Consider the following 15,570-nt stretch of genomic DNA (forward strand, 5'->3'; position numbering starts at 1 on the left):
TCCTTCCAAAACAATAACTCTTCCTAGGGAAGAACCAAAATAATCAGAAGAAGATGATAAGTTAGGTCAATTATTAAATGCTAAGAAAAATTTGGCCGGATGGTGGGTAACACCTAGAGGACAGGTAGTAGTTCCACCCCTTCTGATGAGAGAAATAATTCGAACAAAGCATCAGGAATGTCACTGGGGAGCAGAAGCCTTAGTAACCTCTTTACAAAAACAAGTGGTATTGCTCAAAATGTTAGGAATGGCTAAAATAATAACTGCAAAATGTGAAGTATGTTTGAAAAATAATCCAGTAATCAGGAAAAAGGTTCAAATGGGTCGAATAAAATCTGGTACAGAGCCTGGAGATTATTGGCAAGTAGATTTTTCAGAACTACCTAAGCAAAATGGGTATCGGTACATCCTGGTAGGGGTTGATACTTTTACAGGATGGCCAGAAGCTTTTCCCTGTCGTTCCACACAAGCAAAGGAAGTAGTAAAGTGGTTACTACAAGAAATAATTCCAAGGTTTGGAGTTCCTATAGGAATTTCTTCTGACAGAGGTCCACACTTTGTTGCAGAAGTAGTCCAAAATGTTAGCAAAACTCTAGGTATCACATGGGATTTGCATACTCCATGGAGGCCACAATCCAGTGGGAAAGTAGAAAGAATGAATCAAACCTTAAAAAGGCAAATAAGTAAAATTTGCCAAGAGACTAATTTAAAATGGCCTCAAGCACTTCCATTGGCATTATTGCGAATCAGAGTACAGCCAAAGAGTGGAACCTCAGTCAGTCCTTATGAATTATTGTATGGAAAACCTTATGAGTCCCCAGAACCAAACCCAAACATGCATGTGAAAGGGAAACAGGATGTGTATAACTATTTGCTTTCCTTAGGGAAAACTTTGACTGCAATTCGGAGAGCAGTGGTGTGGAATAGACCATTATCCCTGGAAGCTCCGGTGCATGACTTTCAACCAGGAGATTATGTCTATGTGAAAACGTGGGCTTCCGAACCCCTGCAGGAACGTTGGAAGGGACCCTTCCAGATACTGTTAACCACCTTCATGGCTATTAAGATTGTGGAATCGGATGCTTGGATACACTACACTTGAGTGAAGAAGGCACCTACTCCATGGAAGATTATTAGCCGTGACCCAGAGACTTTAAAACTGACTTTGAAACATGTCTAATTTTTCATATCTGTTTGTAATTGTTCTCTTTATACTAGCTTGGCAGATGATGTTGGTGGAAACTTGGACCGATTTGGTGATTAGGAACAAAAGACAAGTAGAAACAGAACAACTGATTAGCATTCCAAAAAAATTGTCTGAAGAAAATTTGATGTTAGGATTGATTAAGGGATTTGCCAATTTACAAAACGTTACTCAGATTACTGCTTGTTTGCCAATACCAAGAGCAGTAGGGGAATCTATTCCTTGGGGAATTCTAACTCTGAATTTAACCACCCTGGAACATAAAAACAAAACAACTTATTGTAAACAAAGGCCAGTGACTCAATGGTCTGAACAGGTGAAGGTCATCAGAAAACAATGGAAATGGATGAGCAGAGAAGAAGATTGTCTGAAATTATTAAATCATCATTTCACACCAGCCTCTTCTATAGGAGATATATTTACAGTGGGTAGTCCTATGGGGTGGTGTTCATATGATGTACAAGTTAAAACCAATCAGAGTTGGAGCATCATGGAATGGGAGTGTGGTGAAACTAATCAGACTATACCAGAAAAAACAGTTAGTTGGGATTCAGTATGGTCTATGACCATACTATCTCAATTTCAATATATGGCCAAAACTTCCTGGTGCTTTACATGAGATGGATTAGTTTATACAGTCTGGCCATCAGTAAATGACAGAAAGAGTACATTGCGAGAAAAAGAGCAGTACCTTGGTGGAAATGTGAAAAAATTTACAACTGCAGTACTAAAGACCCAGCAATCGAAAGAATTCCCCCTTTAGCGGCAGCCTTAAAATATGGCTGCTTGTGTAGAGGACTTAAAAATGATCTTAAATTGACTGAAACATTTATACCCAAAAGGGGAACTTTTTTCAGTTGTAGAAAATCTACCATTCAGAGTCCAGGACATTTGGTTTGGGCATTAAGTGATGGAACCTGGACAACTCAGTTATCATTAGATGGTATGGTAAAACAAATTACTTTAGGCATGCCAACATTGTGCCCGATTTGGAAGAAATCACCATTTAAAGGACCCTTGGAGAATTTAAAGTTGAAACGAACCAAGAGGTCTAAAATAGATAACGATACATGGAACGAGCCATCAACACGAGTGAAAGTTGGCTGGGCTCTTGAATCCCTTTTGAATCCTATAGCTTCATATAGAAACAGACAATGGCTTTATCAGTTAACAGGCCAGGTAGAGAAATTAGCTAACATCACAAAAAAAGGGTTCAAGGACCTAAATATACAACTGCAGGCAACATCCAGGATGACTCTTCAAAATAGAATGACTTTAGACCTACCTGGGAAAAATTTTTAGCGGATTAAGATGGAATCTGAGCTCTTGGGTACAGTCTATAATCAAAACTCTGTTTCTGTTACTAATTCTCTTTTTAATGATCATGCTGCTATATGCTTGCCTGAAGAGACAATTTACTAACAGGATTGCAGTCAACCGCATGGTCACGAGAGAGGTTCCAATTATTCCACCAGAATACAGTCCACCACCAACATATGCTGAAACAAATATTAACTCTTAAAATAGTAGTGGATAAATGTTATGTAAATAATGTGAAAATATTGAAATAATTTTCAACACTTTCAAAGGGGGGAAATGTTACTGATTTGTTATTGATTTGTTATTAGATAGAATTAATCATATTTAATTTTAATAGGAATATGGAATCATAAGAAATATTTGAGCAAAATTATATTTTATATATTTAACCAACAACTAACAGCTGCTGTGCAATCCCCTGTACAGCCCTGTACCAAGGACGGAGGAATTGGTTAAAATCATTTCGTAGGAACATTTAGAACTTAGATAACAGATGTCAGAATTTTAAATTAATAGGAACTTAGGAACTTAAGAAAATGCATTATGTCTAACTATAAGAGTTTGAGTATTGTCTGAAATCAGTTAACCACGGAAGCTTTGGTAAAGATTTACCTCGATCTAATTAATGAGAATTCCAATCAGTAGAGTTAAGTGAGATCAACCAATGATTGTTTTAGTATAAGAATTTTGATAAGGTGATGTGACTGAGGGCCAGTCACTAGAAATATTAGATTTAAGAATTAACATTGAATGTATTTTATGTAAATCTAGTATATGATGGCGAAAAGCATACTGCGCAGAATCATATGAAAGGTCAACTATCGGACAAAGTGAGGAGGACTATGGAAGACCACCAGAGGGCTTCTGAAGACCACCGGAGACCTTCACTGCGCCTGCGTAAAGGACATTTACATATGATAATAACTTCTCAGAAATCTAATGAATATGTATAACAATTCTTGGAAATCTAATGAATATGTATGAATAAGTTTGATATAAGGTATATGATTTTGGTGTTCAGGTGTGCGTGGTTCGTGAGAGGACTCGCCCGCGCACCCGGCCGTCAATAAAGAAGTGTCTGCTTATCTACGCTAAATTGGTGTTGATAAGTTCTTTATTCTGAGTTTTTCGGTAACAACTGTGCACTAAAAATAAGGAAAGAATAAGAGGAGCTGTTTTCCTAAGGCATTTACTACCTAATGCAGTCACAGAAGTTCAAAAAGATACAGTTAATACCTTTGCGGTAAAACTAATTGATATACGTCATACCATGAATATTATTCCTAGTCAACTTTGGTGTCTCAATGCTTTTAAAAGCTACGTAAGGACGCACAAGCACAGACTAGTATGACTATTCTGTTCTCATAGAATAAGTTTTAAGCTGTGAGTGGGATTCAATATTAACTGAATACACTTAACAGTTTTCATTTGTAAGTGTCAGATAAAACAGTTGTACAGTATTAAAATGATCGTGGGTGATGATCTAGGACTAAAAATCTTACCCTAGGCACTTTTTAGATCTTTTTCTAGCTGCTAAAGTATAGAAAATGTGTGTTGTGTAACTAAGATTACATACGAGACTAGTTATGCCACAGTGCAGGGGTAAATGAAATCGCTGCTAATACAACATACATCAGCTCTAGTGTAAGTTTTTCAAACCCAGGAGCAGTTTTACAGCTGTCAAGATGATACCTATTCTTCTTTAACTAGATTAATTTTATATTAAGTTCCTCCTTTCAAGGAAGCTCAGTTGCATCGTGAAATTTGACTGAAACCATTAAACTAGCTGTCTGTCTTTTTACAATGTGTTTAAAACTCGGAGGTAACACACTTCATATACAATATTTTTTGTAGAAATGGGGAAGGCATGAAAAAGATGTTCTTATAATTACTAAGTTGTCACACTATATTTAATCGCGAATATGGTTAAAAGACACCCACAACACCACAGTGTTCTCCTGTTGCAAAGAAAACCTGCTTTGCTATAGCACCTGATGAGATCTCACCAAGGAATATGAGGTAACGGTGTGATTCTGTGATATGAATCTCACCTGTCAATGAAGAAAACATGTAAGAAGCTTGGAATCACAGAAAGACCCAGGTTGGAAGGGCTATGGCACCTCTGGAGGTCATCTGGTCCAACCTTCTGCTCAAAGCAGGAACAATTTCAAAATTGGATAAGGTTGCTCAGGGGTTCAGAGAACCCTAAGAGAGCACATCTTTGTCTTTGCTTCTGAATTTTTACTTCTCAAGGTGAAATATAAATGCAGAGAAGCAGTCATGAAGAGCAATATACACACTGGATTTGAGTGGTTGGTTGATTTAATTATCTGAATAGGTATCCAAATGATTAGACTAGTTGCTAGTAGCCTCTTAACTCTTTGAGACAGTAATTTTTAAGTTATCTTGGGCCAGTTCATTCCTTTATATACATTTAAAGCTAAATAAAGTGAAACTGCATAATTTTGAACTTGGGCATCCTACCGCTGCTCTCTTCTTCCACGATGCTGTGGTACGTTCCACACTCATTAAAGCCAATGCAAAGAATGGAATTCATTAACTTATTGGGCTCCAAGTTTAGTTTTAGAGACATGCTGTTTTCTGGGGGAAGGGACAAGATTACATCAAAGAAAAATTTTGGATAGTGATAATTGGGCCTTTTACCAAGAAGTATTTTATACTTCATGTATCATGTTAATTTAATGTCTCCAAGACAAGGTCCATATATCTTTGTTTTCTTACTTAAATTCATTTCTTAACAAATTAGCTTCAAAAAGCTTTAGCTTTTCTTGATTGTAAAGCCACAGAACAAACACGTAAGATTATCTTGTTGACATCAATCTGGAAAATTTAGAAAAGGGAATTAAGTGATACTGTTGGTATATAACAATACAGAATTTTAACTTTCATCAGGGTACTTGACACTTTCTTAATTCTTTGAATGGAAAACCACAAATACCAAAACAAACATTATATCTGACCAGCTGAAGCCCTGTTTGTGATATCAGCAATATGTTTTCTGAATACCAGAGATCTTTTCCAACTCTTATGCTTTGCAGAATAGTTTGCCTGGAAAAAAAAATACAAAAAGTGAAAGGGAATGGGGGAAAAGCACCCAAAGCACAATGTGGTTTTGATGCCTTTGAAAATGTTACTGGCTTTTCTTCAACAGTCTGCAGGTATCTGCATAGGTCATTGCAAAAGCAACTAGACATGAGCCATGCTAGGAGCTTCAAGATGTAAGCCACTATGAAATAAGAGGAAGAGAGCACACAATTGTTTCTTGCAGAGTAGAGCCAAGACTGAAGTTAAAGAGTGTGCGCAAAAGTTGCAGGATTGACGGGGGCAATTAATATACACAAATATAAACTCAGAGCAGTGAGCCTAACGAAGGAGCGAGGCTTTCCAGACTTTATAAAGCCTTAAGTTCTTCATGCTTCTGCCAAATTTAAAAGAAAAAAGTAACTACATAGACTCTGTATCTCTTCCTACAATGAAAAGGGAAAAGACAAAAAAGCAAGGCCATGACGCAACTGAGTATTCAGTGTTCAACAGCCTAAGCTTTCGAAGGGAAATTTTCAAGGACAATCACTAAACTCCATTTTAATGAAGGACAGGATTTATCCTCTAGTATTCAGCAGAAATGCTGTAAGCTGGACCAGCCAGCAAGAACTTCAGAATAGATAAAATTCTAGATAGTCTAGCTACAATATCCATAAAACGCCAATTTCCACTGAAAAAGAGAGCTTATTAAGTCTCTTGTCTGGAATCAAGTTTGAGCTTCTCCTTGCTAAATATATCATATGAATGTTAATTTTAGACTGTTGAGAGCTCATTGATTTACACTTTCCAGTAATAATTTTTTTAGTATTTAAAATATGGGAAGAGACCAATTAGTATCACGGACACTACACTGTCAGGAATAAGTACACTATTAAATAATGCATGCAACAAATTTTTATACAAGTAGTAATTAGATTTCTAGGATTACTTGAATATTATAATAGTCATTTCATAGCTGTTACTACTATTAATTTTAATAATAATCTCAGTTAACTGGAGATCAGTCCCAAAAGAAGCATCAAAAAATGAGTTCTCATATATCTTCATTTTCACTAAAATATTGCATTACACGAATTATGGAGTAAATAACAAAATGCAAGTAACTTCCTAATGAGTTACCAAAAAATGACTGTTAAAACTACATAATAGTGTCAAAAAAGTTGATGCAGTCTGAGTTGAGGGATGAGGAGCTGCTGGTCAGGTTAAAAAATTGGCTTAGTTAAGAGACAATCTTCTTAACGTGAACTTTCCTTATGTGAACCTACTGGATTTTCTCCCCCCCCCCCCAATCACAGAGAATTAATTGACATCACAGTATTCAAATGCTGATGATCACATACAGCATTAGGCCACTGTGATGGTTACAGGGACTCAAAGCACCAGACTGGAGATAAAGACAAGACTGCTTCATGGTTACTTATTATACATTTGTGTATAGTGGCTCTGAAAAATTTGTAGCTAACTCCTTCCTTGGAAAGATGACAGCACAACCCTTATTAGAATTGCTCATTGTCGTGGTTTAACCCCAGCCAGCAACTGAGCACCACGCAGCCGCTCACTCACTCCCCCCCATCAAGTGGGATGGGGGAGAAAATCGGGAAAAGAAGTAAAACTTGTGGGTTGAGATAAGAACAGTTTAATAGAACAGAAAAGAAAAAACTAATAATGATACTGATAACACTAATAAAATGACAACAGCAATAATGAAAGGATTGGAATGTACAAATGATGCGCAGTGCAATTGCTCACCACCCGCCGACCAACACCCAGCTAGTCCCCAAGCAGCGATTCCCCCGCCCCCACTTCCCAGTTCCTATACTAAATGGGACATCCCATGGTATGGAATACCCCGTTGGCCAGTTTGGGTCAGCTGCCCTGGCTGTGTCCAGTGCCAACTTCTTGTGCCCCTCCAGCTTTCTCGCTGGCTGGGCATGAGAAGCTGAATAATCCTTGACTTCAGACTAAACACTACTTAGCAACAACTGAAAACATCAGCGTTATCAACATTCTTCGCATACTGAACTCAAAACATAGCACCGTACCAGCTACTAGGAAGACAGTTAACTCTATCCCAGCTGAAACCAGGACACTCATTAAAGAAATACATATCTTAGGAATGAAATGCCAACAGAAAATAAGAAGAAACAAATGGGAAAGATGGAAATAGATTGCCTCAACCTTTAGCCCCATGTCAGGAATTTATTCTGCTTTTGAAAACATTGGTTTAGTCTTCTGACTCAGATTTTCAGAGGGCTTTTATAATCCTTCAGTAGCGCACCTGTCAGTTAATCCCTTGTTATAATCTATCTTGGATCACCTTACAGGGAGAAAAGCTGATGGATATGGTCCCAGCTCTCTGTGGATTGGCAGGATGAATCATTCTTTGGATACTGAGGAGGATGCACTGGAGGTCAAAACAGCTGTGACACGAGCTGGCACTAGACCAAGGGACCTCTCTCCCCAGATAAACACAGCAGAGCAGAGGATCTGTGATACCTCCCTGCATCCTGCCTTGAGAACATATTATATGCTTCTATTTCCTATACACACTGCATACTTTTCTCTTTTTTTTTTCTTTCCTTGCTTTCTAAGTTTGCTTTTCAGAGTCTTCTTTAGCAACACATAATAAATTTAACCTTGCAATGGTTTGCCATGACCAAGCCAAAAGCTACAAGTAAGCATAAGTGGCCTGATTATAAAAGAAACAAGTCTTACTCCAATGTAATAAAGGTGTTTAAAATGTGGTGAAACTGTGCGTTTCCACTGCCTAAATCACTGCAGATATTCTGCACCTTCATGGTTTTTGGTCTTTTTCTTTCCCTTTCTCTCTCTCTGTCTTTAGAAGAAGTGCAAATATACATTCACGACAAAATCTAAGAGCTGCCATTATCTTTTTTCTCAGAAGGGACAGATGATATCATTTATAGTGAAAGTCAAGCTAAGGTAAAATATACAGCTATACTGATGTAGAGACAAAAAGAAATAGCAACTGGAGATATCTCTTAAAGTTTTATCTATTCCCCCCTCTTTCCTTCTTTTTTCCTCCCTTAAGTTTAAAATAACATTTAAATACTTGCTTATGTTGCCAGAGAGCAGCTTACATTGCCAACACAAGTATCTAGGAACAGAAGCCCAACCTTGTATTACTGTGAAATCACAGTAAGAAGGTAACAAATAGGTGTGCATAGACTGTAACATCTTCAACTCCTTCCATATGTAGTCCACCCCATAATTATCTCTCAACAGAGTATTGTGACAGACATGAAAATTCCTGTCTTCTCATATCCATCTGCAGAGCCTTGTTTTAAATTTGCAGCTTGTAAGGTTTGTAGCACCTTATCAGACATCCTTGTTCACTTTGCAGGCTGCAAACACCAGAATTTGTGGATAGTTTCTTAAAGACATGATAATGAGGTGCTTTTCCATAAAATCTACTGAAGAAAGTTGCTTTTTTTTTTTTTTTTTTTACTTCTGGCAGTACCTCAGACATAACAAGATGGTAATTATGGGGAAAGTGGATGTGTAAACGGTGATTCACCGTGTATAAGGTGAAAATCTGACACACTAAAGCCTAAAATAACACTTTTTACCCTCTAGACTACAGATTTGTCTGTAGGTTTATTTTTATCACTTTTTAATTTTATTTTTTTTTAAACAGATAGTAAAATTGCTTTGAAAAAGGCAAAAGAGACAAAATGTAAGAAAATCCCTAAAAATCTAGCTAGCCTACAGAAAAGCTGTGATAAGGTTAAGATTGCACTCTTGCTCATGTTTGAGTATTGTTGAACAGCTACTGAGGATCTGTCGCTTGATACGCCAGGACCTCCCTAATGATATGGGTGTGACGCACGTCCTCTGTTCTCCTCCTGAAGCAGTTTTGTTTATGGAAACTTCAAGCTCTTGATATCAAGGAAAACATTTATTGCAACAGAAGAGAGTAACCCAGGAATCCATGGGGATATGAGTCTTTACAACCTTTGCTTTATTAGACTGATCATCATTTTATAAGCATATTAGAGGTGACAGGGGTCTCTTAGGAAAAGATAGCACCTCCTTTTTTCTTTTCCAAAGTGCCTGTGGGTAGACCCTTACTTGTTTTGCAGTCCTTACAAACATTCAGCATTGGTTGCTTTCTACTTCATTTTTTAAAGATTTAATCCCTCATTTGAAGCTATCAGACTTCTAAAACAAAGATCCCTCATGAGTGCATTTGTTGCCAGCACTCTTTAAATAGGAGCACATTAAAATCAAAGTTTTGACTCCTGGCACAGTGCCTTAATGGCAAATGGCCTTCTCGGGACTTAAACTTGTTCAAGCTGGAGCATCCACAGTGCTATGGGTGGAAATGGAACATCAGGAAAGTGTTTGGGGAGGAAAGGCAGACCTTTCTTCTATCCAACACCCTTCTCATGAAAAGCAATCTGCCCTTTGCCAAAACCTCAGAAAAAGGCTTGCTTGCTTCTTTCTTTCCAGTTTCCTTTTTATGGGAGAAAAGGAGTGCTCTGCAGTGATGCACGCAAGAAAGGATTGCTCTCCAGAGGAGCATGACTACTCTCTCCTAATAATAATAGAAAAGGCAAGCAATCTAAGCATTTACAAGAATTTGGAGCAGAATGGATATACTCAGTTGATCTCTTGCAAATTTGTCCAGTTCCATTTGGAGGTGAAACTCAATTCTCAGCCAAGGGTTTCTGAAGGGACAGCGTTTTTCGTATGGATCTGAGGTGAGAAATCAAGGCTGTATGCTCCTTCAGTAACATTTTATTGGGATAGCCCAGCGTTAACTGCACAATACATGAAGCAATACTAATCAGCTAGGCCACCAGGAATGAAGTTGATTCACTTGCTTGTCTAGACGCTAACTTTATCTAAAGGAATGTGCATGTATAGAGGGGACCAACCCAACAAAACGAGGAAGATGAAAGCATAGTTTTGCAGGTTTTTGGTGTACTTTACACCTCAAACACATCACACAGCATAATTTTAGTGCTGCAACTGCTATCAAACATTCTTGAAAATATTGACACCTGAAGCAGAGTTGCCTGTTTAATTACTACTCTCAGGCAGTATGTCTGAGTGTCTGGAAAGAAAGCAAGTATTTTTTTCATTGAGGAATAGAAAGTATTTATTAAAATGTAAACAGTAAAATCAATGAGAGATTGTGTTCCCTAAACAAACAAAAAAAAGCAGCATCAGAAAAACAGAGTATTTTAGCAGAAATGTGTCTTAATTCATTTCCAAAGGTGAAAACAGCAAACAATTACTGAAAAAGCATCTGCCACTCAATGTTTCAGTAATGCCACAGCTTTCCAGTTAAAATCAATGCTTACTTGAAGAAAAGCTTCTGTTACCTCAGGAAAAGAAAACCCAAGATTCCTACCAGAGATCCTTTCCAACTTTCTTTACTGACTTCAGGGAACCATATTCCTCACCTGCTGAGACCTTTTCCATTACCTACGCCAATTCTAAAATAAAATGAACTATTATTTGTACATTCCACTTACTAGTAATTACTAGCAATTTCCACATGTTTACACCATGTCTTGCCTGGTTTTGTAAACTAATAACAAAAATGTGTCTATGTTAAAGATCAATATATAAACCAAAGAGTCAAGAACCAAAATGCAGAGCTCCCCTGAAAATTCAAGAGGGGGACCTGAACTGAGGACCAAGGCAGAGCTTTATCTGAAACCAGATTCACATCCAGTGACTTCTAGTGTTTGTGGAAATGGCATCTGCACATTCTGCAATAATGAAAGTACAGTTCAAGTAGAAAAGGATACAGCACTCAAAGTAATTTAGATTCTACTTTCTGAAGCCTAATTCAGATTTACAATCATCAAACAAACAATTTTAAATAAAAGGTCTTTGAAAAAGAAGAAACAACCCTAAATATTCCTGTCACTTCCCTCTACCCCCGCCCTGCATCTGCAGTATCTGATTAGTCAAAACTCAAATTATTTTATCTAAAAATTACTATATGTTATTTTCACACAGCAGCAGCTATTGTCATACTATAGTGTTACACGATGACTGCATTTTTTTTAATTTATTGCTGCTTAGCATGTTTCTTTAAAACCTTTCAATTGTACTAGGAATCCAACCTACTATCATTTGTATGCATTTATTGAAGCTTAATGAAAGAAAAATCAGCCTACATTATTTTTAAATGAAAAATTATTTTTGTCCTCTTGTAATTTGCATGTCCTCTCAAATTTCGCCATATTTTTTTCTAAATATTGAACAGCTTGTCTTTTTCCTCCTTCAAATATCATGCCCGCTTCTTCCACAATGTCAACCAAAAAAGCAGCTGACTGTTAGTGATGAATTGCCTTAAGATTACAACAAAGCAAGTAACAAACTTTTATAATAACCCTTTCCCTCCAGTTCTTCAGGCAGTATTAATTTGCATGTAAATTTATAAACTAAAAATGTGGAAGCACCACTCAAGGGAGCTAAACCAACTTCATGTTATTCTAGTAAGCTTGCTTGAAGAAAGCATACTTTTTGCCCAGTCTTGGACATTGGGGAGTCTTGCTTGCTTGCCTTTTGGATGGAAAATTTTGCAAAAACCCTATTTTTCCCTGTTGAAGCCACAGCAGTGTGTTTAAGAGTTACTGGAGCTGCAGAAGTGTAATCACAGTTGTGGGTCTCAGCTCACAGGCTAAGGGTTGCACAAAAGTATCCCACTTAGCAGCACAGTAGTATCCGGTCACAGTCAAAGGCTTTGGGTCTCTTGTTAGTTAACAGAGGATAAGTAGATTCGTAAGCCAAAATGACTGATGAGACATCTGATATGAAATATCACTGTTTAAATAGTAATAATAGGAAAAACTGAGTAAGCAGTAAGCGATATCTAAGGTCTTACTTACCATAAATTCCTGTTGAAATACAGGGAAATGCCTGTAAAACAAATGAAAGAAAAAAAAATCAGTGGGATTTCTGTTTGCTGAACTTTTTATCAAAACCAAGGGTATTTTTAAATGCCTGTTTTTCAACACTCAGAGTTTATATGTTGTAGCCTTCATTCTTATGGCAGTCAATTCACAGGCATTTTCATACTATATGAAGCATATTCCATATGTTTTCCTTGCTGCCATGTTAATAAAGCTGCATTCTTTTTCTCATCTTCAGCTATGAGCAATATTTGAACCTGGAATCATTATTAAAACTGCCTTTTGAGCTAAAAATTAACGCCATGAGCTAAAAATTAATGCCATAAGCTAGTACGGTAGGGAAAAAAAAGACATATTCTCTAGGTAGAGTTAGACAATATTTCTTCAGTAGTAAAATAAGCTTGGCCAGCTTAAACCCTGCCCTCCATGGCCTCTTTGCCATGCCTTCGTTCATTATAACCTCCTTCTTTGTTTCAGAGCCTTTCCTTTTGTTACAAATATTCTGATACGTTAAAATTTTATATAAGGGTTTGATCAAAAGGTAAAGACTATAGAATATAGGGGTTTGAAGCTCGCAATGTAGTCACCGAAACTTAGGAACATACAAAATGTGCTGTATACAGTCATAAGAAAATAAGTATTGTCTAAAATTAGTTAACCATAGAAACTTCGACCGATTTGTTAGTTTGTAGTGTTTTGTCCTAAGAAACTAAGAGAGATTGTTATAGACCTTAGTTCTGTTGCTTAGAAACCCCACTTTGATCAAGATTCCAGTTAGTGGAATTAAGTAAGATTAACCAATGAATATTTTAGTATAAGACTATTGATAAGATGGTGTGACTGAGGGCCAATCACTAGAAACGTTAAATTCAAGAATTAACATTGAATGTACTTTTATGTAAATCTAATACATGATGGCGAAAATCATACTGTGCAGAATCACATAAGAGAGGTCAACTATCGGACAAAGTGAGGAAGACTATGGAAGACCACCAGAGGGCTTCTGAAGACCACCAGAGACTTCACCACGCCTGCGTAAAGAGACATTTACATATGCTAATGATTTATCCGACAGTTGATGATTATGTATGACATTTCCCAGAAATTTAGTGAATATAACAGGTGTGTATTTAACCTGCATGATTAAACTAGACAGGTGCACACACTAGGTGGAGTGATCCCCTGTGTGTCCAGCACTGCAATAAAGAAGTTCCTGCTTCTTAACTTCTCATTGCTGTTAAGGAGTTTTATTCTGGATTTCGGTAACAATTTTTAACCTCAGTTCTGTCAGACATGTGGTTTATGGTGTGACCCAACACAGCTGTACTAGTACAAGTCAAAGGCTTGCAAACTGGTGCAGGGATAGGAACTAGAAGATGCTGGGTGAAAAGAAAGAGTACATTTTGGGGTCAGCTCAGACACCAAAGAAAATGCGTCATGCAACAAGAGATGGTTATAGACACTGTGCCAGCAGGAACAATAATTTACGTTTCTCCTAGCTGTACGTGTTGTCTACAGATTTGCATTTCTGTGAGCCAGAGTCAGTTTTCCACCAAAAGAAACCAAAGCTGTATTGCCCACAAGGCTTCACAAGAGAGACAGTTTTCTTTGTGTGCAGTTGATATGTGGTATCACCTTTGCCTCCCGCCTCTGGACTGACAGAAAACACAGCTCAAAGGTACAAGAGCACCTGGGACCAAAGTCTCAAATATCCACCCTCAGGCTCCCTCCAGATCCCCTGGCAATGAGTCATCATACAAAAGAAAGGGATTCTTCTTTACTTAATCACACAGGAGAACATTATTCAAAGCTAATGCTTGCTTTATATTTAACTAGGGAATTAATTAGGGAATGGTGATTAAGAAAGGAGAGGTCTAATGGAAAGAATACATCCTCCCCTCCCCTCTGAAAATACTTAAGTAAAATAAAGTGGGGGAGAAATATAGTGTCATTCCTTCTCACAACCACTACAACTTACATCCTGAAAAATACTTAGCTTTGTAGTTTGTACCCAATAAATAGCAACAAATCAGCTCTTTAAGGAAATGGGGGGGGGGGAGGGGAAGCCCCACACATGGTTACAGAGCTCAGGCTGAGGTGGCAACAGGGGCTCCAGCAATAAGAGAGAGGCATCAAGGATGATTTTGTCCAGTTTAGCAACAGATTTTAAAATTCACAACTGTTGAAGTTTCACATGTTAAGAGAGAATTTCTCCAAACAAGTCTTTTATTTTCCATTCTTTTCCACAACTTCAGTAACAGCGTGTGCTTTAGATACTCTTATTGGTCACGGGGGGGAATGAGTAACAGAGTATTCAGGGTTCCTTCTCTTACTGGCCCCACAACTCTGGGCAAGGGGAAACAGTCCTGCAGCACCTCTGAAATCCCGTCAGTCCTGCAGCTCCCTTGGGCAACACCACACATGGTACCTACAGTAAGCAGCACCACCACTGATGACTTCAGATCCCCACGCATGTGGCAAAGCCACCCACCTCAGTGAGCACGAGCTGGGGCAGCTCTGCAGCCCCTGGGCAGCAAAAGAGCACTGTGCACCAGCTCCCTCCATGCTTCTGCAGATTTATCATCTGTGCAGAGCAAAGGGTATATGACTGATATGGTGTCCAAGCAAGATACATCTACTTAAAGCCCTGATGGTGATCTTGAGGTATTTACAAGACCGGTCAATGCACTATGGGACAGGCTCAGCACACACTGCCAAGATCTTGCACGGCAGCTGTATTTATTTGGGCCCCTGGACCTGAGTGCCTGAAGGGAACGGGCTCCAGGGGACTGGGCTTCCTTTTCAGCTTTGCTTGGAGAAGACCAGACAACTGCATTTTCAGCATTGCATGGCAGATGCTTGTCGAATTTGTTCATCTCCATTCACAGAATACGCTGCTCTGAGGCTGTTTAGCAAGCTTTAGCTAGCAATTTGTGTGTTGCGTGTGTTTCTTAATACCTACTTTAAGATTACTGTGTAGACATGTCATAATCATTACCTTGCTTTCAGTTTCTGTCATGCAGCTGAAACACATCTGAATGGAGCTACAAGAGTGTGTAAAATCTCATCGAGCTCCTTCCGAATACC

General features: G+C 38.1%; 1 protein-coding gene across 4 annotated transcripts in view; it reads right to left on the bottom strand.

The window, feature by feature from the left end:
• The window catches only part of MACROD2 (mono-ADP ribosylhydrolase 2), a 942,372-nt gene that overhangs the window by 307,635 nt on the left and 619,167 nt on the right, over window positions 1–15,570 (bottom strand). For all 4 annotated transcript variants that reach the window (XM_069787543.1, XM_069787546.1, XM_069787545.1 and 1 more), the window contains exon 7: window positions 12,460–12,490. In XM_069787543.1, coding sequence (XP_069643644.1) covers window positions 12,460–12,490 — 31 coding nt within the window. The remainder of the gene's footprint in view (window positions 1–12,459; window positions 12,491–15,570) is intronic.

Source organism: Haliaeetus albicilla, chromosome 7, assembly GCF_947461875.1.
Source record: "Haliaeetus albicilla chromosome 7, bHalAlb1.1, whole genome shotgun sequence".
Taxonomy (NCBI): Eukaryota; Metazoa; Chordata; class Aves; order Accipitriformes; family Accipitridae; genus Haliaeetus; species Haliaeetus albicilla.